Below are 26,583 nucleotides of genomic sequence, written 5' to 3' on the forward strand. Positions count from 1 at the left end.
GTTTATTTGCAAAATGATTCTCTGGAATCCAAGGAGCCTTTTCCATCTAATAATATTACAAATGGTGGCTGCAGTTAAGAATAAATCAGAAACACTACTTTAGTTGAGACAAAACATTATGTTCCTATTTCTTCTAAGGAAATAAGCACTCAAATTGAGGAAAGAGGAACATATTGGATGTGATGAATAATATTTCACTATCTAACTTGTCCCATATTTTTGTTATTGTTGTTCTTAATTAAAGAGACAGGGGTATTACCCTGCTGCTCAGGCTGGCCTGAACATCTGGGTTCAAGGGATCCTCTTGGCTAAGCCTTCCCTGTAGCTAGGACTATGGGTGTGTGCCAAGGCACCCTTCTGGCAGCTCATTAACCTGTTCTGTCTCTTTTGTCCATGCTGGGCTTGAACCCAGGACCTTGTGCATTTTAAGTACATGTTCTACCAGAGCTATCATCAGCCCCAATTCTTGAAGCTCTCATTAATTAACTCCCATTGATTCATCCCCTTGAAATAGCTGGAAAAGACATTTGTTCGCACCTTCTACCACGCTAACGACTTCAAATGCTCTAGAAAGAATCTTATCAGAGAAGCTACCCATAAACAAGAAATGCTCAAATATAGAAATTTTAATTCCACCAGTATATGTAGCCATTTAAGCTTCATGTTAATACTTTTTTTATAACATGTTTCCTAATAAAACATGTTTTTAAATAATTCTTTGAGTGAATATTTTTAATGAGTGAAAAGGCAAAAGAAAAAAGAAAGAAAGAAATCAGTTTTACTACTCATTGTTTTGTTCCTGACAGAACAAAAAGGTTACAATAAAAAATTCAGTAACTCCTAATACTGAAGAAAATTTACACTCAATTACTATTGCTAACAAAAAAAACTTGAAGACCATTCTACCATCAATATTTTAAATATAAACAAATTTAAAAAGTTAAAACTCAAACATACCTTTTTGTAAAACTTGGCACAGCTGAATTATCTGTCTTCATGTGATAATCTGGGCTATTTAGAAGGTTAACTGGAACTCTTCCAAATGGGCACGACTAAAAATGTTTTGAAAAATTAAGTAACCACTGGGAAATAGAGGCTTCAGTACCACCTTGATCAAAGCAAATCAAAAATAACTTACCCGTTTAGTTTTGTTAGATTGTTTCAAGGGATTTCGATGACCTACTTCTGCATCTTGTGGGGGTATGTTCTCTCTAGATGAAAAGAAAATATCCCCAATTTCTCAAATATGGATATGTATTTCCACTTACTGCTAAACAGTGTTATCATACTTACGTGAAACATGTATGTAGGCATATTTATATAAAATGAGCATGTAAATCTGATTCAGTTTTCTTACCCATACAAAAACCTGGCTTTAGGAGCCTGTCCTCTGGAATCACAACTAATGTTCCTATTCTGTAAATGTCCAAGCGAACTGGCGAATGATTCTCGAGCGGTTAGTACTATAGATGCTGTAAAAATTTCAAAACTATAAGTAAATTATAACATGTAGAATACATAAAAAAGTAATTTCACAAATAAGAATATTTTAAAAGTCAATTTATAATACATACTATCCTACATGTAAGATATGTAGACATGAAGATATTATCAAGATAATTATAAGTACCTCTTGAAATTCTCCTTAAGTATATAACTGTCTTTCAAGTTAAAAAAAAAAATTATCTATTTCTAAAACAAAAATACAGTCTCTTGCTTAGATCAAGTTATTTTTAATGTGTTACCAATGAAATTTTGATTAGGATAAAAAGATAAATTTCAACAAGTACTAAACATTGTTTTACTTCTAAGAGTTTTACCTCCTTTACAGTTGCAATTTAATCTTATATTTTAATCCTTTTATAGAAATATTTTTCTATAAAATATCATCTGGAACCCTTAATTTGAACTGCTACCTACTCAGAAATGTATTAGCATACTATAGTTACCTGATAAACTCTTCTTTTCCTCCTCTGAAAGTAGCTGTACTTTTTGGAGGTTTAAATTACGGATGGCAATTTCCAGCATTTCTAGTGGTACTGCTCCACTTTCTACAGCTTTATGAAGAAGTTGTTTACTTTTTTTTAAATTGCCTAACAAATAAAAAATAATTATCATTTTATGTAATGGTCTTCACCCCTACCCCTAGGTATTCATTTATTCATCAGGACCTAGGATAAAAATTTAAGACATCCAAAACTATTTCTTCCAAGGTTCATGTACTTTATTTCATAGGCAAATAAGCAATCTCTCATTTCTCATGAATAAAATTAACTTTTCTGATAAGAATTCATGTTAAAATGATTTTATTGTGAAATGTACAATTGATGTAACTGTATTAATTTATCATCATTGTTATTTTCAGAATTAACTTAAGTTTAATGTAGTAGAAAAAAAAGATAACCCATAGGCCAATTACAGCAGTTAGAAATGTGAGGAAATGATAAGATGCTCAAGTAGTCCTAAGAGCACACCATAAGTATCATTCATAATAACAGTTAGTCAATAAGGAAGGTTGATATCTTTTGCTAAAAGGACTCTTCCATCAAAACAATTTGTGTATAAACAATGTAAAGGTTAACCTGTAGCTGCCAGACTTAGCTATCAAACTTATCCCTAGAATATGATTTATAAATATTAAATGTGTACATAATGTATATTTTAATATGTTATCAATGTTTATTGGAGCCATTAAGCTATGATGCTATGCACTTGACAAGATGATTAAGATACCCTCTACTTTCTAGATATTACCCTGCAGATCATAATAAATGAAATTAGAAATCAATGATAAAATGAAAAATCAAAGCTACTCCAACACTTGGAGACTAAATAATATGCTACTAAAAGAACAATGGGATACAAAAGACATCAAGGACATTAAAAAATTATTAGAGTTGAATGAGAACACAGACACAATGTATCAAAATCTGTGGGACACTATGAAGGCAGTACCCAGAGGAAAGTTCATTGCATGGGGAGTTCATTCCTTCAAAGAAAAAAAAATCAACAAATAAATGACTTAACATTACATCTCAAAGCCCTAGAAAAAGAACAAATCAATAAATACCAAAAGCAGTAGAAGACAGGAAATAATTAAAATCAGAGCTGAAATCAATGAAATTGAAACAAAAGAAACAACTGAAAAATTTGACAAAACAAAAAGTTGATTCTTTGAGAAAATAAAATTGACAAACTCTCAGCCATGCTAACAAAGAGAAGGAGAGAGAAAACTCAAATTACAAACATACATGATGAAAAAGAAAATATTATGACGGACATTACAGAAATACAGAAGATAATTAGAAATCATTTTGAAAACTTCAATAAAATAGAAAATATCAAAGGCATCGACAAATTTCTAGAGTCATATGATATGCCAAAATTGAATCAGAATGATATATAGAATTTAAACAGATAATTTCAAGCAATGAAATAAAGACTCCATCAGAAGCCTACCAACCAAGAAAAGTCCAAAACTGGATGGACACACAGACCTTTAAAAAATAACTAATACCAATACTCTTCAATTTATTTCAGGAAACAGAAAAAGAGGGAACACTTCCAAACTCATTCTATGAGGTCAATATCATTCTGATTCCAAAACCAGGCAAAGACACATCAAAGAAAGAAAACTTCGGCCCAATATCTCTAATGAATATAGATGCAAAAATTCTCAATAAAATTCTGGCAAATCAAATACAAAAACATAGTTCACCATGATCAAGTAGGGTTCATCCTAGGGATGCAAGGTTGGTTCAACATATGGAAATCAATAAATGTAATTCATCACATCAATAGACTTAAGAACCATATGATCATCTCAATAGATACCGAAAAAGCATTCGACAAAATATAGCACCCCTTCATGTTCAAAACGCTAGAAAAACTAGGGATACCAGGAATATATCTCAACATTGTAAAAGCTATCTATGCTAAACCCCAGGCCAACATCATTCTAAATGGAGAAAAATTAAAGCATTCCCGGAACACAAAAGGGATACCCTATTTCACCACTTCTATTTAACATAGTTTTGGAAACACTGGACAGAGCAAATAGACCAAAGAAATTAAAGAGATACAGATAGGGAAAGAAGAACTCAAATTAGCACTATTTGCCGATGATATGATTTTATACCTAGAAGACCCAAACAATTCCACCAGAAAACTTCTAGAACTAGGAAAATGAGTTCAGGAAAGTAGCAGGATACAAAATCAACATCCATAAATCAAAGACATTTCTGTATATCAGTGGCAAATCCTCTGAAAGAGAAATAAGGCAAACTACCCCATTTACAATAGCCTCAAAAAAATAAATAAATAAAATACTTGGGAATCAACCTAATAGAAGAGGTGAAAGATGAATGCTAAAGAAAGAAAATAATAAGACCTGAGAAGATGGAAAGATCTCCTTTGTTCTTGGATAGGCAGAATTAATATTGTCAATGACCATACTACTACCAAAAGCATTATACAGATTTAATGCAATCCCAATCAAAATCCCAATGACATTCCCCATAGAAATAGAAAAAGCAGTCATGAAATTCATCTGGAAAACATAAGAGACCCAGAATAGCTAAAGCAATCTTTAGCAAGAAAAGTGAAGCAGGAGGTATCACGATACCAGACCTTAAACTGTACTACAGAGCAAAAGTAACAAAAACAGCATGGTATTGGCACCAAAACAGACTGGTAGACCAATGGTACAGAATAGAGAACACGGAGACTAACCCACATAATTATAGTTAGATTAGACAAAGGCACCAAAAATGTACTTTGGAGAAAGACAGCCTCTATAACAAATGGTGCTGGGAAAACTGGAAATCCGTATGCAACAAAATGAAATGAAATCCCTCTCACCATGCATAAAACTCAACTAAAAGTGGATCAAGGACCTAGGAATTAAACCAGAGACTTCTGCACCTATAGAAGAAAAAGCAAGCCCAAATCTCCCATCATGTTGGATTAGGCCCCAACTTCTTTAATAAAACTCTTATAGCATAAGAATTAAAATCAATAATCAATAAATGGGATGGATTCAAACTAAAAAGCAATCAGTAAGGTGAATAGAGAGCCTATAGCTTGGGAGCAAATTTTTACCACGTGCACAGATAGAGCACTAATCTCTAGAGTATATAAAGAACTCAAAAAGCTAAACACCAAAAAAAAAAAAAAAACAACAACAACAAAAAAACCCCAAATAACCCAATCAATAAATGGGCCAAGGAACTGAACAGACACTTCTCAGAAGGTGACATACAATCAATCAAAAAATATATGAAAAAATGTTCAACATCTCTAGTAATTAGAGAAATGCAAATCAAAACTACTCTAAGATTTCATCTCACTCCAATCATAATGGCAGCTATTAAGAATACAAACAACAATAAGCGTTGGCGAGGATGTGGGGAAAAAGGCACACTCATACATTGCTGGTAGGACTGCAAACTGGTGCAGCCAATATGGAAAGCAGTATGGAGATTCCTTGGAAAACTAGGAATGGAACCACCTTTTGACCCAGCTATCCCACTCCTCGGTTTATACCCAAAGGACTTCAAAACAGCATACTACAGGGTCACAGCCACATCAATGTTTATAGCAGCACAATTCACAATAGCTAAACTGTGGAACCAACCTAGGTGCCCTTCAGTAGATGAATGGGTAAAGAAAATTTGGTATATACACACAATGTAATATTACTCACCAATAAGAGAGACTAAAATCATGGCATTTACAGGTAAATGAATGGAGTTGGAGAATATAATGCTAATGAAGTTAGCCAATCCCCAAAAAACAAATGTCAAATGTTTTCTCTGATATAAGGAGGCTGATTCAGAGTGGGATTGGGAAGGGGAGCATGGGTGGGAGGAGAAGGGAGAGGGCATGGCATAGGAAAGACTGTGGAATAAGATGAATATCATTACCCTAAGAACATGTATGAAGACACAAATGGTGTGAATATACTTTGTATACAACCAGAAAAAAAAAATTTAAAAACAATTGGACTTTGTGGGGAAAAAAAAGATACCCTCTACTTTTTGACAGTCTACGAATTTTAAAGAATATGAACATAATTGGTATTGGCTAAATGTACACATTTATTGAGAGTAGTGGAAGAATTTTATGTAACTGGGTATGTTAGGACAGCAAAAGGAAAGATAAGGTTCATTAAAAACAAGTAATTTGAGAACTTCAACACTGCTCAAAACAAATCACCATTTTTATCTTGAGGCTACTATCATTTTCAGTGGTGTAGTCTTTTTTTAATATAATAATTAAGAGATCAGGCTGGGGATATAGCTCAGTTGGTAGAGTGCTTGCCTCACATGCACAAGGCCCTCGTTCAGTCCCCAGCACCACAAAAAAATAAAAAATAAAAATAAAAATAAAAAATAAATAATTAAGAGATCAACAAAAATGTGTTCTAAAGACACAAAATTTATAGTTGCTGTTGAGAAGTCATATAACCTCAAAAAATTTTGAACTAGAATGGAGAGACAGAAAATCCTAAAGACCAGACCAAACTTATTCTAACATACAGGGAGGAGGAATCTATTTTTCTTTGTAGGAAAACGATAATTTAAAAAATATTAACACAACAGTATACACAATAGACCAAACATTCAGATTACTAGGATTCAGAAGTTATCTGTATAGGTGAAAGTTCAGGATTCACAAACCATCTCTGTGTTGTATAGAACTTCTCTGTAACTTCAATCCTGGAAAACTATGCAGTCCTAATTTAAGTACCATGGGGATTCTGCTCATGTTTATATTTATCACAGGCTGGTAAATGGGATCAGAGCTGTAGCTTAAACAAGGCAGAAGGAAAACAGGAAGACTTGACCAGAGGATATATCCAAAGACCCCAGAAAGATGAAAAAAGGGAGAAAAGACTAAGGAATGGCCAAGCTAAAAATATTTGAAGAAAACATAAGTCCTGGTCCTATCTAAAAGGTCTAGACTATAAAGAACCATGCAAGCAAAACTGATATTTTTATAGCAGTTTATTTTTTAAAGAACTACCATTAAATGTTACAGCTGTTTTAACATATACTCTGATGCTATGAAATCATAGTTTAAGAAAATCTTAGATCTAAGTTCTTGGTTAAATGTTTTATGTCCTTCATTCTATAAATACACAGTGAAGAAGCTAATTTCCTTTAAATGTTTTCTAAATTCAACAGCACAAATACAATGTTCATACCTGCTTCTCTGGACTAATCCTTATTAATAGAAGAACCAGTATAATGAATACTCTGTATTTATGCTTAATTAGCACATTGACTTATTCTCATCTGATCAACTTTATATATATATAATTCAGCAAATCTCACTTGAATTCGAGCAAAATCTTAAGAAATCTTAAGATTTCTTACAACGGGATATTATATTTTACTTAGAATTTGGATTTGACATTCTCAGATTACCTTGAGACAGTTCAAATTGTGCAAACGATATATGCACAAAAGCAAATTTCTTGCAGTTTTCTCTGGCCATTTGAAAGTAGTCACGTGCATCATCTGGCTCTTGAATACTATAATAAAAGACCAGAGTCAAATTAAAACAAAAACAAAAGGACACAGCTACTTAAACATGATAATTTTTCATTGTGTTTTCCATGGGATATTGCTTTTTTCTATATGTAAAATTAAATACTAAGTTTTTAAAAATCTTTTTAGGTAGAGCCTAAAATATGAGTTCATTATCCCTCTTTACAATGTAGTTTCAAATTTTGTAATGTAGTCGCTTAAATGTAGTTAAAGGCTGGGTGTTGTGGCCCACCCACCCGTGATTCTAGCTACTTGTGAAGTTGAGGCAGGAGGATTATAACTTGAAGGCCAGCATGGGCAGCTAAATGAGATCTTGGTTCAAAATAAAACAAAAAGAGGTCTGCAGATATAGCTCAGTGATAGAATGCTTACCTAGCCTATGTGAAGCCCTGGGTGCTGCACACACATAAAAATAACTAAAATGTGTATACTTACGCTTTTAATTCAGCAAATCTCACTTGAATTCGGGCAAAACTTTCATTTTGGCCATATTTATCTGGAGGAAGTGCTTCAATGGCTTGACTATACCGACCAATCAATTTATTTAAAAGAGCATCATTTAGGGGGACACTGTTTTTCTCTAATTTGAGCAAGAAATTCAACCAGTCCTCTGGGTTGTTTGCCATCATCATAATTTGGTTAACAGTTCCAGAGTTATCTGAATAAGGAGAACAAAATGTATCACATAAAATTCTTGTAATATTTTAAGATTTTAACAGTTCATAATGGGAAGTCCTCTATCAATGATATAATTTATTAAAAATTCAGAAGCTTATTGTTCTGTTCCTGACACATGTTTCTTTACCACCTTACTCATTTAATAATTTTTCCACATACCTTAAACTTACTTGTAAAACAATCAAAGAAACCACCTTTACAAAAGATATGAAACTGATATGGTCATTTTCTTCTTCCTCCAAGTTACTTACATTTCTTCTAGGGGTTCTATTAATTTTCTGTTCTCACCAACTACCCTGGTCTAGACCTTAAGAACTTAATAGGACTTCTTTGATTGTCATATTCTGTGGAACCCAAACCTACAGAATCAGCAAATACAATCTTCAGATATAATTTTCACACTGTAATGTATTTTTTACTTAATTTATTGATTGGTTAAGGTAACCTGAATTACAGTCTCCAGTTTATGATATTTTAGTCATTACTAAGCATTATTAAATTTAGATTTCCCAGAGAAATCACTATTCCTTAACAGCATAAAATCCTCACTTTTGTAAACAAAATTACTGTGTCTGCTTTTTACTAAAATATAGTATTCCAGACTTAGTGCTGCATGCCTGTAATGCCAGCAACTTTGGAGGCTGAGGCAGGAGGATCACACCTTCAAGGCCAGCCTGGGCAACTTAGGGAGCCCATCTCAAAATAAAAAATAAGGACTGGGGATACTCTTCAGTGTTAGAGCACTTGCCTATCATACCTGAGTCCCTGGGTTATATCCACAGCACTGCAAAAAATAATAAAATAAAAAACAAAAAAGGCTAGGGGTGTAACTCAGTTGGTAGAGCAACTCTGTGTTCAATCCTGAGTGTCACAAATAAGTAAATAAATAAGAACATAGGACATTCATAACTTTGCTTTTTTCGCTTTAAATTTAACTTGGTCTGATCTAATGAGTGAGCACTAATTACTGAGAAAAATACATTGTTAAAATTACTGAGAAAAGTACATTGTGGGTGGTTAACATCTCATTTCTTTACCTTAAAGAACACTCAATAAGTGGTTATTCAAAAAGAAAAAAAATTCACCTGTAGTATCAGCAGAGACTTTACTCAAACTTAGCTCATCAGTAAGATCTTCATTTTTAAATTTATTTTTAATATCTCTCATTATGGAATCAATTGTCAATTCTCTGCCACTTAAATCTTCAGCCTCCATTTCTAAGTTGCAACTAGCCTTTTAGAATGCAGAAGAAAAAAGCATTAGTTTTGAGGACACATTTAATGCTGCTATTATTCAAACAATGGACCCGACTTTGTAATTTATACAGAAAGGTTACCACTTTTCTTCCTAATATTACTTAGTGAAGTTACACTCTTAAGTCACAGCACAACACAAAATCATATGCCTCCTTTTAAACTTTCTATTTTTCTTCTATGCACGGAATGCCTTCCTTTTTTTAGAATGACTTTCTCTGGGCCACCTGAAAATTCCATCCTTTTTCAAAAAAATACGACCAAGTGTTTTCTTGGATTGTGGCAGTAACAAAAAGAACGTTTTGGGTAATGTGAATAATGGTTCTTTTATTTAATTTGCTTTATTTGAATTAATCTTCATACTTAATGTGCTTTCACAGCAGAATCTGAACTTCACGACCCTTTATTAATAACTGGGATTTAGCAGATTTGTTCTTGTGTATACCAGTACGACTTGCTACATTAATCATTCTATACAAGAATCAATCGAAGTTACTACTATAGTATTGAGCATTTGCTAATCTGCATGATGGTGTTGGAACAACACAGTGAAGTCTTTCTTCCTGTCAATCTCATCTTTGTGAATCTTAAATATTAATCCAGTCATCCAGGTCACTAACAGTACTGCCACCCTGCCCTCGATAAAAAGGGGCGACAAAGTAGGCAGCAAGATATCACCCACCTCTGAAGTCAGGTTTGAAACTGTCAGAATACTGTCACAATCTCCTAACGAGAACGGACGAGAGGGACTGTATTTTGAGGAAAGTCTCCCGTGTAGGTGCCCCGCCTCGGCCTCTTTCCAGCGAGGTCTACACCCACTTTTCACTTCCTCAATAAACCCTTCTGTATCACCCCCACCCTCTTGATCGTCTGACGCAGGGAAACCTCTGTTTTTCTCCTGCTCTTTTAGCCGCGCCGCCCGTCGTCTACTCAGTTCTGAGCCTCCCCGGTCTCGCCCCCACTTCTCATCGACCTGCGCAGCTAACGAGCTCCCACCCAGGACGCCACCTTTTTTTGGTGCGTCCGCGAGGCAGAACTTACCGCTCCTGGAAGCAAAGCTGTAGAGAAGAAAAGATGGAACCCAAGTCGCTCCCCGCAAACACATTTGAATCTCCCCGCCGCTACCGCCGTAACCTCGTATTGGTCACGGCTACTCACGTGGCAGCGTCTGACATGATTGGTTCCTGAGCGTCCGCCCCGCCTCTACCCTGTGTCCTTTAGCCGCGCCAGGGAGGGATTTGGACCTTGGCCCGGACCCAACTGCTGATACGCTGACCCGCTTGAGCAGCGTTTGTAGTGGCGGAATGCTTTACCCAGGCAGGTGTGCCCTGGAGCCCTGTCGGCTGCCTTTTCTGTACTTTCTGGCTTAAACGGGTCGGATTTCTGGCAAGGAGTAGCCACTCCTGGGCGGAGCTGGCCGGGGGCGGGGACGACTGGTCCCCGCTCCTGTACCTAAATGGTGCGAGGTGGGTCTGCCTTTCACCCCAACATCCCTCCGTTTTCTTCGGATAGACAGCATGTAAGGACAAAGGATTTTTCACCGCGCTACCTACGGTTTTGTAGAATCTCTTTCGTTTTTATCCTTGAGCTTCCGTTTGTGCCCTCCCACTATCCTTAAATTATTGCTTGCCTGTCTTCAAGACAAGACCCTTCCCTCTGTAAAAATTCTGCATGGAACTTACATGCCAGACATAATTACCCTACTTAAATTCACTTTATCAGTTCCCCTGCCTTCTAGACTGTTCCACTTAAGGTCTCACTGCTCTGCTGCTAAATGGCTTTGAGGTTCAGGGCAACGGTTATCTCTTTTATCTTTGAAAGGAGAGATGCCTCTTTTGTGCAAGAATCATGACAAGTGCTCTGTGGTAGGATTGGTTCGTTGATTTGGGGTAGGTGTAGGAAACTTAACTGCAGCTGTTATTTATTAACTGCCATCCCAGCCAGCTTGAATTTTCTTCATCACTCCCCAGCCCCTGTACTGGGAGTTGAACCCAAGGGCACTCTACCACTGAGCTACATCCCCGGGCCTTTTTATTTTTAAATACAAAAACATTTTTATTTTAAAATAAACATTTTTATTTTTTTATTTACTTTTTTTTAATGCTACGTCTTTAAAATCCATTTGTTAAATTGTTCAGGCAATTTAACTGAAATTGGCGTCCTCCTGCTTCAGCCTCCCAAATTACTGGCCACTGCATCTAGCTGTCTTCATCCCTCAACCATATTTTTCCATATCTGTTGGGTATACATTTTTGCTTCAGCAAAACAAAATGTTTTACTATAGCATGGTTCATTAACCATTAATCACTGCCTTTACTTTTTTGCATCTAACACTTGCTGTATTTGAAAGGAATTTATTATACCACCAGTTCTTAATTTCTTTCTTTGGGACCTAATCTCAAAGTGTGCATTTTTTTTTTCTGAAAATACTGCTCTGCTGGTGAATAACTTCATTCTAACACTTATGTTTAGTCACTAATTTGGTGATCTCCAGTCTTATATCTTTAAAATGCCATCTTGATATTGCCTCCAAAATTTTTATCTCCAGCTGAGTTCTGTCTCCTGAACTACATCTTCAAATATTCATTGCCTACTTAACATCCTCTCTTAAATATCTCATAAGCATCCTAAACTCAAAATGTCCAAAACTGAGGCCCTATTCTTCTTACTCAAATCTGCTTCTGACAAAACCTCTGTAAAAAATAACTTAATTATTCCAATTTTTAAGACCCAGAACCTTTGTGTCATCCCTTAGCCCACATCCAGTTCATAAGCAGACTAGTCACAGTCTTATCACAAGATTTTCTGGAATGCTACCATTCTTCCTACCTCCACTGCTATCACTCTAGTAAAAAGTACCTTCTTCATTTACCAATATTACTCCAGTGGCCTCATGGCCAAGCTCCCAGCCTCTGCCCTTGCCTTGCCTCAGTTTATTATCCTTCACAGAACACTCTTAAATCAGATCATGTCCTCTGTGCTCAAAACCAGTACTCCCCCGTCTAGCTCAGAATAAAGAACTAAAGTCCCTATAATGGTCTAGAGTTGCTTGTTCAATATGCTATTATAAGGTACCCATGGTTATTGAGTGTTTGAATCTATTGCCATTGAGAAAATCAATTTTTAAATTAATCTTAATTAAAAACTGATATTTATTATAGTTATTGGAAAACTTTTCAAAAATCTTTTGTAGTTATAGGTAGACAGCATGTCTCTATTTTATTTACTTTTATATGGTGCTAAGGGTGAAACCCAGTTCCTCACATATGCTAGGCAAGCTACGGCCCCAGACCCTAGTTATTGAAAAACTTTTAAGCATACTTTCAAATTTACTTTTTGGTTTGTAACTTTTGTGAGATCTTAATGCAAATTAATATGGCTTTTGATTTTTTGATATGGCTAATGGAAAAATTGAAAAGTACTTGTGTGGTTTATGTTATACTTCCATTGAACTGTGATGATCTAGAAATCCTGTGGTTTGGGCTGGGGATGTGGCTCAAGCGGTAGCATGCTCGCCTGGCATACATGCGGCCTGGGTTCGATCCTCAGCACCACATACAAAAAAAAAACAACGATGTTGTGTCCGCCAAAAACTAAAAAATAAATATTAAAATTCTCTCTCTCCTCTCTCTCTCTCTTTAAAAAAAAATAAATCCTATGGTTTTATCTATCTGATCTGTTTATCTAATTCTCCACACCACTAGAATGTAAACTCTATGGGTATAGGAATTTTTATCTACTTTGTTCATCACAGCATCTGTGGTGCTTAGATTGGTGATGCTACATTGTTGACACTTGAGAAATGTTAGTTAAATCTAACATTTACAACTTCTGGAGTATTTGAAAATTCTGTTTCCTTTAATATGCTTTTGTAGTTGTACAAAAATTTGTTATTTGAATTAAAGCCACCTTCATCTGAAAGTGAATAAACTAGTTTATTTCCAGAGTCAAGTCTTCACAAAACAATTCACCAACAGATTTTATGCTTCTATTTTAAGATGGAAATTTTCATATTTTTGTCACATGAATATAAATTTGGACTCTATAACTTTGCCATTGTCAATGTATCACTTTTTTTGCTAATCTTTATCTTCTGTAAGCACAGCTGCCTTTTTAATTCAGTTCTTGAAGTCATTGTTACATGAGTTCACTAAGCCTCAAGCTCTGATCTTAAAATTTGTTTCCTATGCTTGAATTTACTTTGTGCATCTACAGGGGTGAAATTTGATAAATAATAGATTCATTTACTACAAATATGATCAGTTGTATACCACGTTTTGATGGTTTAATCTGGCATAAAATGTTATGAGTGTGTATGATTCTGGTGCATGAAGAACGGTGAGAGCATATATGAATATGTATTATCAGGAAAGCCAGATATCACAGAATGGACTGAGCCAGACCTAAAAAGAGGGAAAAAAAAGTGCCAAGGAGGTTAACAAATTACTTCACAGATTATGAAAAAGCGCAATGATGGGGCTGGGGCTGTAGCTCAGTGGTAGAGGCTTGCCTACCCAGTGGGGTTCCATTCTCAGCAGGGCACATAAATAAAAGTCCATTGACAACTAAAAAAAAATATATTAAACAAAACAAAACACAATGACAGCTTGGATTATGGTCTGGCCAAGAAAATCAGCACTGACAAGTTGGGACCCCTACCTGCACTTAGTTACTATTATTCAAGGCAACAGATTATATTAAAAAACAGCAGAAAAAAAAGTAGGATTCTTAGCTTCTGTTTTTCTTTTTTCTTCATCATGGAGACTAGCATTGAACCTGACAATCTTAAAGACAAATATGTTTCAAACTCTTCTTAGGACAGATTGTATAAGAAAGGCACTTAAGGTCGGATGTGGTGGTGCACATCTGTAATCCCCGTGGCTCAGGAGTCCGAGGCAGGAGGATCATGAGTTCAAAGCCAGGCTCATAGACTTAGCCAGGCCTTAAGCAACTCAGTGAGACCTCGTCTTAAGTAAAATACGAAAAAGGGTTGAGAATGAGGCTCAATGGTTAAGTGACCCTGGGTTCCATCTCCAATAAAAGAGAGAGAGAGAGGAACAGAAGAGAACCTTACTTTGTTGACTACTGTATTTTGGAGAAACTAAACAGAATAAAAAAATTACTGATATAATCCCAGAAACATTGATGGTAATCTCTGAAAAGTTATGATAAATTCTAGCACTGAAAGAAACCCAGAAATGAACAAACACTACTTTTTAAAAAGAAAATTTGGAAGCTTCAGGTCTATATGATGTTGAGATAGATTTTTTTTTCACCCAATTTTGGAATGAATTAAAGAATTGTTTGGAAGCAAAGATCTCTAGATACCAATATGGATTTGTTAAGAACAGGTCATATAGGATATATTAAATTTTTATTTTAATTGTTGCTAAATTTATAAATGGAAAGATCATAAGAATAGAATACCTTAACTTTGACCAAAAAAAAAAAAAAAAAAAAAACAACTTTCTTACATTTTTGTCTGGAACAGAGAGGAGCATGTCGTTCAATACCACTAATATGATTCTGCAGCTCATCATTATTCTCAAAGATCTCTTCTAAAAGTTTAAGGAGAACATAGGTAGAAATTTTCAGACTAGATAAAAAGCAAGCCTGCCACTACCTATGAGAAACCCAGTTTATGGTTTCTGCTTTGTTCTGTTTTACTTTGTGTGGAGATGGCGTCCCTCTATGTTGCCTAAACTGGTCTCAAACTCCTAGGCTTGAATGAGCCTTCTGCCTTGCCCTCCTGTGCCAAAAACTTCAGAATGGAAAAATCAGAATTAATTAGAATAATATGCCCCAGTATCAAAACAGGTACTAGTCACACAGTACCACCATTGTACTCTACTACATTCAACATGACTCCAGGTCATTGATCTGGAGAGAACTGAATTTAAAAAAGGAAGAGAAGGGTTAAGGATATGGCTCAGTGGTAGAACATTTGCCTAGAATGCAGGAGGCCCTGGGTTTGATCCCCAGCAACACACACACCACCTAACAGCAAAAGGAAGAGAAAGAGAAAATAATATATAGCATGCTCTTCATGATATACTGTGAAGAGGTAAGATGATATCCCTTCTTTGTTACCTTAAGAGATCAAAATTTCACATGAACCAAATAGAGAGGAAAAGAAAGTCTTCAGTGTAGAGATAATACCATTAACTATATGGCTTCAACAGCACACATTTCTTTTCTCCTGATTCCGACGGCTGGAAATCCAAGTTCAAGGCTCTGCAACAGTTGTTACTGGTGAGATCTCTTTCCTCATCTTGCATATGGTGCTTCCTGTCTTCCCACTTTTTAAAATTAATTAATCTATTTATTTATTTATTTTGGTCTATTTATTTATTTCTGCAAAGGCAGAAAGAGAAATCTCTGGTGCTTCTTTCTCTTCTTATAAGGAAAGGACGCCATCCCCACATCCTTATGACTTCATTTAATCACTTTCTTAAAGTCTTATTTCCAAATATGCTCACATTGTAAATTGCCTAGTTTTAGGAGTGCATGATTTGGCCTATAACAAAATGTCTAAGGAGAGAAATGGAAATCAGCCTAGTGTTTGTGAGCTGACAGTTTTCAAGTAATATTTTTTTTTATTTAAAAAACTTTTTGTGATGCTGGGGCTTGGTGCATGCTTAGAAAGTGCTCTACCACTGAACTGCATCTTAGCCCTAAGTACTTTTTATTAGCTAGAGGATATATGCTGTGCAGATATAGTGCTGTTGTAGGGACAGACGAGGCAAGGCACCGAAGATAGCAGGAAACAATTGTATATGGCTGCAGCCAGGTTCAGAGGGCACAGCTTTTGCTGTTATCATTCAATCTCCTGAACTCTGAGTTCAGGTAGTTTCAGAATTTTATACTCAGCATCATGGGGAGGGGCTCAGAAGTTCACAGTCTGCAGAAGTTCACATAAAATCAACTTTTTCTTTCACTGTTCTGGGTAAGTTAACCCTTCAAGGACAACACCTGAGAAGGGGAGAGCTTCTTCTCCCCTTTCTTCCTCCCCCTGCCAGCTGTTACCATGGAGCCCAATTGGTAACTTCTCTTATCTTAGAAATGTAGACATCTCTGTGAATCTCCAGCTCAAGGCCAGAGGTCTTATTTACATATTTCTACAAACCACTACACGGATACATATTTGTGAAAAACTAGTAAGGGGGTGTCCAGCACCTGGAGTGTTGATTTCTTCCTGGCCCTTGGCCAAGCAAAACAGGGCAACAGGAAAATAGGAAGTTTATCTACATTGAACTCTTTTGTAGAGACTCTTGCTCACAGTCCTAAAATCAGCCATGGTGAAGATTTCTGGAGAAGCCCAGTGTAGACTTTTCTATGGAGAAAGGAGGTGCCACTATAGTGCAGGGTGTAAGAATATATCAGAAAGCTATGAAGCCATGCAAATTACAGAAAAAAACAATGCAAAATACCCTCTCGTCCTGATTTTGATGTCGTCCTCAAAACTTTTCTCTCTATATGTCTCTTTCTCTTTTTCTTTTTGTGCTAGGGATCAAACCAGAGCCTCAAGTATGCTAGGCAAGTGTTCTACCACTGAGCTACAATCCTACCTCTCTCCCCATTTTGTTCCTAAGTTTATGCTCAGTTCATTTACTTTTCTTACATTTCTTAATTTCATATACATTTCTCCTTTTCTTCTGTCACACTTTCTTGAAGCAACAGTAATCTCTTCCTTACAAGGAATATAACAGTGCTTTCTCAATTTATCTTTTTACATTTAATCTTACTGTCCTTCAAATAATCCTTTAAAAATTTAACTCACATTCTTACAATCTTTGATGGCTTCCTTATTGTTTTTCAAATACGGCCTGCCATCCTTAATTCAGTCTATGAGATTCTATAAAAGTCTGGTTCCTGTCTCTCTCTTGAGCCATATCGTACACCCACTTCCCATCACGATCACCAGCAGTTAGCCTTTCTGGATTTCTGTTTCCCCCAACAGGCATCCTTTCCAAATGCTGTGCCGTCCACCCGGGATAATCCTTCTCATTCTCCAGCACCCACCGATTATTCATTTATTCAACATGTCTTTGCTTTATTGTCTTTTCCTTAGCAAAGCTTCACCAGGCTAGGTCCCCTTGTTACACAATCTTTGCACACTTGACTCCATCTTGAAAAAAGATCTCTGGCCCAAAGGTCAGATACTTAGTTTCTAGCCTTAATTTTTAGCCGTGTCACTACTTTCCTGGACTGTGTATCATCAACTGTATGAAGAAATTGAACTAGACCAGAAACGCATTTTGTAGATTAACTCCCTCAGACTTTCAGAGGTGACACCAACAAAATCTACAGCTGAAAATGCAAGGGGCAGGGATTGAGTCACCCCCAGAAACCATCAGAGTTTTAGATTTTTCCAGCATTTTCAGCTGAAAGTGCAGAGTTTTGTGAGGTGCACATGTACCATGGTGGGGAGAGTAGAAGGGCAGAGTATAAAGGACTGACTGAGCTAAACCATAGGTTTTTGCTTAAATGCTTCTCGCTCCTTAAGAATGTATATAAATTCAGTAATAGCTTCTTGGAGGAAAAAAGAGAATATAAAAATATACATGATTTTAAAAAGTTTTATTCAGGCACTAAATACAATAAACTTTACATACATAAATCACATAATTTGATGTTTTGACATAAATATAAAGGCATGAAACTAAAACACAATAAAATAGTGAACATATCTGCTGCTCCCAAAAAAGTTTCCTTATGCCCTTGTGTTTTCCCACCCTGCTGCACATCTCTCCTCTCTGTTCCTCCAGGGAGGCACCTGTCTGCTTTTAGTATACATTAGCTTGCATTTCCTCTAGTTTGATATAAAGTAATCATACACTATGTATTCATTTTTTCTGTGACCTTTTAACTTAGAACATTTATTTTTAGATTTATTCATAGTATTGCATGTATCAATAGTCTTTTATTGTATTTCATTCCTCTTTATAGTTATATCATAATCTGTTCATTCATTTCTGTGATGAGGCATACTTGGACTGTTATCAGTTTGGGGCTAGTACAAATAAAGCTACTAAGAATATTCATGTACAAGTCTTTGTATGTAATGTACTTAGTTTTCTCTTGAGTAAAATGCCTGGGCTACATCATATGGTAGGTGTACATGTTGACACAGTGTTTTCCAAAGTGGTTGTGACCATTCAACATCTACCCACCAGCACTGAATAAGAGTTACAGTCCTCTACATCTTCTCAGATACTCAGTGTGCCAAAATCTTTTTAATTTTAGCCATCCTAATATGTGTATAGTAAATCATTTTGGCTTTAATTAATCCTAATTTACTCAGTTTTAATTAATTTTAATGATTAATGATACTAAGTATCTTTCAAGTACTTATTTTTCATCTGCATTTTTGTGTGTGGTGAAGTATCTTTTAAAACTTCTGCACTTTGAAAATACTGAGTTGTTTGCTTTTTTACTGTGAAGTTTTGATAGTTCATATGTCCTGGATACAAAGCACTTATTAGATATGTGATTTGACAATATTTTCTCCATTCTGTGGTTGTCTTTCATTCTCTATTTATTTATTTTTTTGTTTGTTTTTTGGTGCTGGGGGTTGAACCAAGGACCTCACAATTCTAGGCAAGGTCTCTGTCACTGAGCTACATTCCCACTCCCCTCTTTTAATTTATTATTTTGAGACAGGGACTCACTAAGTTCCCCAGTTTGGCCCTGAACTCCTGTCTGAGGCTGCCCAATAACTGGAACCACTGGCATGTGCCTGGCTTTTATTCTCTTATCAGGATCATTTGAAGAGTAGCAGTTTTTTTGTTTGTTTTGTTTTGTCTTTATTAAGTCTGAATGGTTCTTTCATGGATCTTAGAAGTGTTTGCTTAATCCAACTTTACAAAAATTTCCTCCTATTTTTCTTCTATAAGGTTGAGAGTTTCAATATTTACAATTAAGTTGATTATACATTTTAACTGATTTTTATAGTGTATAATGTAAGGATTCAAATTTATTTTTTGCATTTGAAAATACAGTTCTCTAATGCTGTTTGTTGAAAATTCTTTCCCAGTGGCATTGCTTTTGCATCTTTGCTAAATATGTTTTCCAGGTTCATATGGATTTATTTATGTACTTTTTCTTTTTTTTCCATCTTTATACTAAGACCATCATCTTTTGATGACTGTAGCTTTATAAAAATCAAGTAATGTTCTCAAACTTTGTTCTATTAAAAAGAGCCTCAAATAGTTATATTGATGTTAAAGTAGATTTCAGAATAAGGGAAATATTTAAGGAGGATTTATATACATATATTATAATTATATATCATATATATGTATATATATATGTATATATATAGTTATTTTAGTCCATTCAGGCTGATATAACAAAATACCATAAAATGGGTGATTTATAAATAACAGAAGTTTATTTCTCACCATTCTGGAGACTGAGAAATCCAAGATTAAGATACCAGCAGATTCAATGTCTGGTGAGGACTCCTTTCCTGCTTCATAGATGGTTCCTTCTCTCTGTCCTTACTTGGTGGAAGGGGCAAGGCAGATCTCTGGGGACACCTTCATGGGTAATAATCTCATTTGTGAGGGCGGTACCCTTATGACAATCACTTCCTAAAGCCTCCCCTCCTAAAACCACCCTAACACCATCACATTGGCGATTAATTTCAACATACGAATTTTAGGGAGACACAAATATTCAGACTATAACATACATACACCATAATATATATATATATATATATATATATATATATATATATATATATATATAATATATACAAAGCTATTATACATATGTATGTATGTGTGCATGTATGTATATATATATACACATATATGTGTATATGTGTGTACATATATATACATATATATATACACATATATGTGTATATGTGTGTACATATATATACATATATATATAAAATGCTATTTGTTGAAAATTCTTTCCCTATGGCGTTGCTTTTGCATCTTTGCTAAATATGTCTTCCAGATTCATATGGATTTATTTATGTACTTTTTCTTTTGTTCTGTCTTTATATTAAGACCATCATCTTTTGATTACTGTAGCTTTATAAAAATCAGGTAATGTTAGTTCTCAAACTTTGTTCTATTAAAAAATCTCGAGTGGTTATATTGATATTAAAGTATATACGTGTGTGTGTGTGTGTGTGTGTGTGTGTGACTGACATAGTCCTGAACAGATATACATACATATGTGTGTGGATACATAAATATTCTGTATATAACTACACATGTAACTAACTACATCAATATATATATATATATATTATATGCACACATATATATTTCTTCAGTGGTTGGTGAATGAACAAAAGTGAAATATGCACAAATGGGCAAGCCCATTGTGAAGCCATAAATATTTCAAACATATTCAGAAAACATTTTTGAAGATGAAATGGTATTTGTACTTTAGCCTGTTTGTGACTCTTTCTATCTTACCTGCTAATGCAGTTTTCCATTTCTTTGAAAAATTCACATTCCCCCAATATTTCTGGGAGTTCTTACAGTTTTTCAGATGTATTTTGTACAGGAACGTGCAGCTGCTAAATAGTATGATAATTCTTTTCATAGCTTAAACTGTTCTTTTCTGGGTTCTGTTAGGTTTGCAGGACATCTCTGTCATTTTTCCTATTGCATAACTATTTTTAAGACTATGAAATCACACATTGTAGGTATGTAAAGTTATAAACATAGGGTTGGCTCTAGTGTGAAAGAAAGTGCAACATAAGTTTGACCTCCAAGAACCTCATGGGAGAGGCAATAGCTGGATTGCTAGTCTTAGTAAGGAAATCCTCCAGAGAAAGGAGGACTCAAAAGCCCCAATGTAACTAGAAGTGTCCCATCTTATGTTACTTTACTAGGCAGGAATTGAGATATTTAATTGTGTATATAACTACACAATGCAGTCAATGCAGAGATGTCATTCATCTGTGTGTAAAGTGAACTTTGTGGTAGATCACTGAGTAGTGCTACTTGACCTTTCCCAAGACCAGATCTAAGACAACTATTTTGAGTTCTTTTGAGAATGGGGAGGAAAGAGTGGTTGGAAAACAAGAAGGAACAATCTGATCATGATGTAATTTCTCAGACCATCATGGACCCCTGCTTAAAGCATATGTTGCCTTCCTAGTAACTTAGATGGGAAGCCATGTGCCCTACCAAAGTCTCTAAGGCCCTGATAACTCAGGCACTTTTAAATTCTCTAGGCCCATCTCATTCCACTTTCTCTTTATTCACTAAGCTCTAGCTCACTGGCTTCCACTCAGTTCCTTGAACACAATGAAATTTTTCCTGCCTAAGGGCCCTTCATTTTGTCATCTCTGCCTGGAACACTCAATGCCAAGTCTTTAGCGGTTGTCCTTTTTCCACTTTTAATAACCTGTTCGAATGTCACCTCTTCAAGGAGGCCTTGCATAACTACCTTACCTAGGTAATCTCCAATTTCCTTCTATTGTTCTTCATCATATTGCCATGCTTTATTCCCTTCATAGTATCTATCAGTAGTTATTTTGTTCACTTATTTATTTATGTATTTTTTATTTGTCTCCCCTTACCATGAGATCCTTGCTTACTTGTTCATTGTTATGCCTAAGACATGGAATGGCACCTAGCATATTGTAGGTAGTTAATACAAATTGTTGAACAAATGAATTAGTTTGTATGTCTGTACACCAGGCTCTGAGTTCTTTAAGAACTGGCTGAAGTTCTATTTGCTCATTACTACATGGAGGATGTACTTAATGAACATGTGAGTAAAAATTAAGGAAAAAATAAGTCAAGTTACAAAGCAAGAGACACTGTAAAAAACTAAAAAGATCAGACCCTTTTGACCAGATAGTAATTAATTATGGCAACATTGTTCATGTGTGGATTCAATAAGCCTGCATCTAACTTTTTTTTAATGAACATTTTTTTAATATCTTTATTTTATGTTATTTATTTATTTATTTTTAATGTGGTGCTGAGGATCTAACCCAGGGCCTCGAACGTGCTAGGTGAGCGCTCTACCGCTGAGAGAGAATCCCAGCCCCGCCTGCATCTAACTTTGAGGGACCTAGGAAACACTAGTAAAATGCAAGTTGTCTGAGATCTCACCAACCTGTAGGTGTGTTCAAGGTCATGTGAAGTCTATCCAGGTTTCAGGACTTATTTTTCCTCTCTTCCCTGAGCCCCGGAGATGTTCCCATTTGGCATATGTGAGAGTCCCTAGGGAGTTACCCTTACTAATGCCTCCACTGCCTTGTAGACATCCCATTCTCCTCAAGGGTCACCACCTCTCCTTAGGTCTGGTTCTTCCAAACATCTCATTCTTTAGCAAAACCTGTTGCCACTCCACTGTCTATGAAGAACTTTGCCACATTTCATGTGTGTCTTAAAGGTTCACAGTAACAAAGTTTGGTGATCTGTGGTAAATTGGAGGTTACCTCTGTTAAACTAAATTTGATTTAAACATGTCTCCATATTTGGGTGATAAAATTTGCCCCATAGCAGCTTCCACATGCAAGGAACTGAAATGTTGATTAATGTGCACACAAATGAAATAACTGAATCTCAGTCAACTGAGCACCAACTGATCACAGGCCAACAGATCATACTGTGTCCAGAGGAGGAAAATATTATATACAGCCAATTATGTTGCTTCTCCACATCATATCCTTTTCTCTGAGTGTAAATATGACCTATACATGTGGTAGGGTGGGGCATTCTGAACCATATTTGGTCCAGAATGTTGTACTGTTCTAGAACATTTTCCTTGCTTAATTATACTTTGTTAAGTTGAACTGGTCTGAGTTCTTCTTTTAACACCTCTCTCCCCTTTGCAATCTTAGATCTGAGGGCTTGAAAACAATGCAGGATGCATGTACATGTGTCTTAATGTTTTCTAGAGTGCTCAGTGAATGCTGTTTCCATTTTTACTTGCAGCCCTCACTTTTCCTGGTACCCAGACATGAATATATGGGCTAGGCTGGGAACAGATGGAGTGGCCATCACAAAGTTATACTCAGAAGCTGTTTTTTTCCTCTGATGGCTAGAGGGTATTACTGAGGAGCCTATGCCTCCCTCCTTTTGTCTTTGATGAGCTCTCTCCCATCACACTCTTTAATCAACTTGGGTCAGATTATCTCACAATTTATGCAAAATGCCTAGTAGCCCAAGCAGGAGACAAAGCTCAAGCTCTTTCCCATGGGCTCTTCAAGCCTCAGAAAAACATGCTGGTTTCACAAATTCCCCAGACATGCTGAGACAGGCCTCTACCTGCAGGAGCTTTAGTCTAGACTCAAACTGAAACTGTGCTATCCTGATGCACAAGAAAATCTTCAAATAAACTCAGCAGTGACAAGCTTCAAATCACATAAAGCCTCCCCACATCCTTAGCAATAAAGACACCGGCAGCAACAGAGGCCATGAGGTGGCAGTAAGTGCAACTTAAAGGCCACAGAAGCCAATCACCCCACAGGATATTCTACTAAGATCAGGAAGAAATTTGGACTTCCATCAATTCTGCTGAATTTAAGATACTCCTTGAATTGGGAACACAGGTTAATTATTAATGTAAAAGATAATAGATCAGAAGAATATATACATCATTAAAATAGTTGCTAAGTTTTGATGATAGGATTGTTACTTTTTCTAAATAAAAATTTATTTATATATTTAATTCACAGTTAAAGGACAAGGGAAAGCAATGAAAATGGCTGTTAAGTATTTGTGATATAATTGTCCTAGGATCATCAGCATAGCAATATTCTCTGCTTCAAACCACAAATTAATAATTAATTCTAATACCTCACTCAGTGAATTGTGTGTTAAAAGTCATTACATAGAAATAGCAGGCTTGTTTGTGTGCTATAGCATGCATCTGTAGTTGTGGCTATGAGGGAGGCAGAAGTAGGAGGATCACTTGAGGCCAGGAGTTCAGAGCCAGCCTGGTCAACGTAGCAAGACTCTGTTCAAAAAAACAAAGAAATAGCAGATTAACAGTTCACAAATTCAAAAGTACAAGAATTATATTTGTTTATAACCTATAAATCACTTGAAATCCAGCTCCCCATTCTAATAAGTTGCTGGGAAATTCAGTAACTCCACCCATGCAAGCTATTCCTTCACTTTGTGATCACTAAGATTTGGGAGGGCCCCAGCCACCAGTTCTTTGCTCACAGTGGTTTAAGTTGAAGTGCCAGAACATCTCCAGGGGCTCTTCTACTGCTGTCTACATTCAGTGCACTGAAATCATCAGTACCTGGAGTGAGGGTATGGCCTTCTAAAAGCCCCCAGAAAGAAAATTATCTTTCATTGTGTCTTCTATGAGCATCCTGAACTAACTTGATATTTGAAAACATAAGGCCCCAAAAGCCTTTCCTCACTTAGCTATTAAAAAACTACATTCTTTTATTCTAACATATTGGAGTCTGAAGTTTCCTTTTTATATATTGAAATGTGCAGATTTTAATCATAGGAGAACTGTCCTAATGCTTTCATATTTTTTTTTAATTTTAAAGTTGCATATGGATTTACTTCACTATGAGTACACAGCTACAGGAAGTCATTCCTCTAGGGTGGAGGACAGAAGTTATCCACACACAGCCTCTTGCACAACAAGGGTCTGATTAGAGCTCCACTTGCACCACAGAGACCCAGGATAGTGAGTGAGGCACCTGTCAGAGGCTCACTCCCTGCTTTATCTGATAGGGCAAGGTTGTGCAGGGAGTGTCCAGCAGCCTGACTAGTCCTGTCAGAATCCACAGATGCTTCTAAAAACCAAGAGGCTCCTTCCCCACCAACATAATAGATGAGTGCAGGATGGGGGTGTACAGAAGAAAAGCAGGCACCAGTAAAATGCTAACATTTATTTTGACATCATAGTTCTCTTACAGAAATAAACCATTATTTTTGAAAAGCAAAAGAGAAGGGCCAGGTCAGTAGTGCATGCATCAAATCCCAGTGTCTTGGGGGCTGAGGCAGGAGGATCACCAGTTCAAATCCAGCCTCAGCAACTTAGTGAGGCCTTAAGTAATTCAGTTTATGTCTCTAAATGAAACATAAAAAAGGGTTAGAGATATGTGGCAGTGGGTAAGCACTCTTGGGTTCAATTCCTGATGCAAAAAAAAAAAAAAACAAAAAAAAAAAACAAAAAAAAACAAACCCACAGAGAAGGTTAAGAGGATTTCAAAAGAAAAACACAGCATCCCTATGAATGAGTTAAACTAATGAGATTTCTTTAAAAAGTAAGTTCTCTGGAATAGTACTTTAATTGTTTTGATATTTGATTTTGGTGATTCTGAATTCTGAATTGTAGTCATTTGAAAAAGAAATTTAACATTATATAATCACATCAAATAAACCCATGTCAATGCAAAATGATAATAGTAATTTCTGAAAGAAATACTACAGATTGAAACAAAAATGACAATATTTTATATTTCCAAACCACTTGACAGTGTTCAGAGTGTTTTCACGTAAATGGTTTCATTCTATCCTCATACAGGTTTATGAGATAGGCAGTACAGTTCTCCCCGCACCCCCATCGTTTTTCAGGTAGGAGACTGAAACCTAGACCAGTTTAATGACTTGCTTTGGATTGTATAGTGAGGAATAGAGTTCTGGACTTTTGCTTCTCAGTCCATTTTTATTTCTGACAAAAAGATCATCCATAGCTCTTCAGATGCTATCACTGAAAATAGCTGTTAATTTCCAGAGATGAATAAAGCTTGTCCATAGACAGATGTCATTCACAGAACTATCCATGCTGGATTGATGTATTTTATGGCAGTCCTTTTTTTATGTACTGTTAAAATAATATGTGAATCAATCTAATAAATGACTCAGCTCACAATTTTCTTTTGGATTCTCCAAAATACTTACTCCCTAATCATAGTTTAGTTGCCAGATGTACCTTTTGAGAAGCATCATTTCTGCCTACTCCACCCTTTGACCCAGTTTCTACCAACAGTTGGCATCACTGCTGTTATATTGCACATATTGCAGAAGCTTTGTGCTTGCTTTAAATCTGCCCCAGCAATTTCCCAACAGATTATGTAGTTCATCCTAGAAAGGGCAGAAGGAGGGAAACATGCAAAGACATTGTCAGGCTTA

General features: G+C 35.9%; 1 protein-coding gene across 2 annotated transcripts in view; it reads right to left on the reverse strand.

Moving 5' to 3' along the window:
- The window catches only part of Ttk (TTK protein kinase), a 37,971-nt gene extending 27,374 nt beyond the window's left edge, over positions 1-10,597 (reverse strand). For both annotated transcript variants that reach the window (XM_046432513.2, XM_046432505.2), the window contains exons 1-8: positions 10,526-10,597; positions 9,317-9,464; positions 7,989-8,211; positions 7,431-7,537; positions 1,950-2,093; positions 1,358-1,472; positions 1,139-1,211; positions 958-1,052 (exon numbers count right to left, since the gene is read on the reverse strand). In XM_046432513.2, coding sequence (XP_046288469.1) covers positions 958-1,052; positions 1,139-1,211; positions 1,358-1,472; positions 1,950-2,093; positions 7,431-7,537; positions 7,989-8,211; positions 9,317-9,446 — 887 coding nt within the window. In that variant the 5' untranslated portion in view covers positions 9,447-9,464; positions 10,526-10,597. The remainder of the gene's footprint in view (positions 1-957; positions 1,053-1,138; positions 1,212-1,357; positions 1,473-1,949; positions 2,094-7,430; positions 7,538-7,988; positions 8,212-9,316; positions 9,465-10,525) is intronic.
- Positions 10,598-26,583: the final 15,986 nt, after the last annotated feature.

The sequence above is a fragment of the Marmota monax genome, unplaced genomic scaffold, assembly GCF_021218885.2.
Source record: "Marmota monax isolate L192 unplaced genomic scaffold, Marmota_monax_Labrador192_F-V1.1 WCK01_AAM20220418_F8-fsc00013, whole genome shotgun sequence".
Classification (NCBI taxonomy): Eukaryota; Metazoa; Chordata; class Mammalia; order Rodentia; family Sciuridae; genus Marmota; species Marmota monax.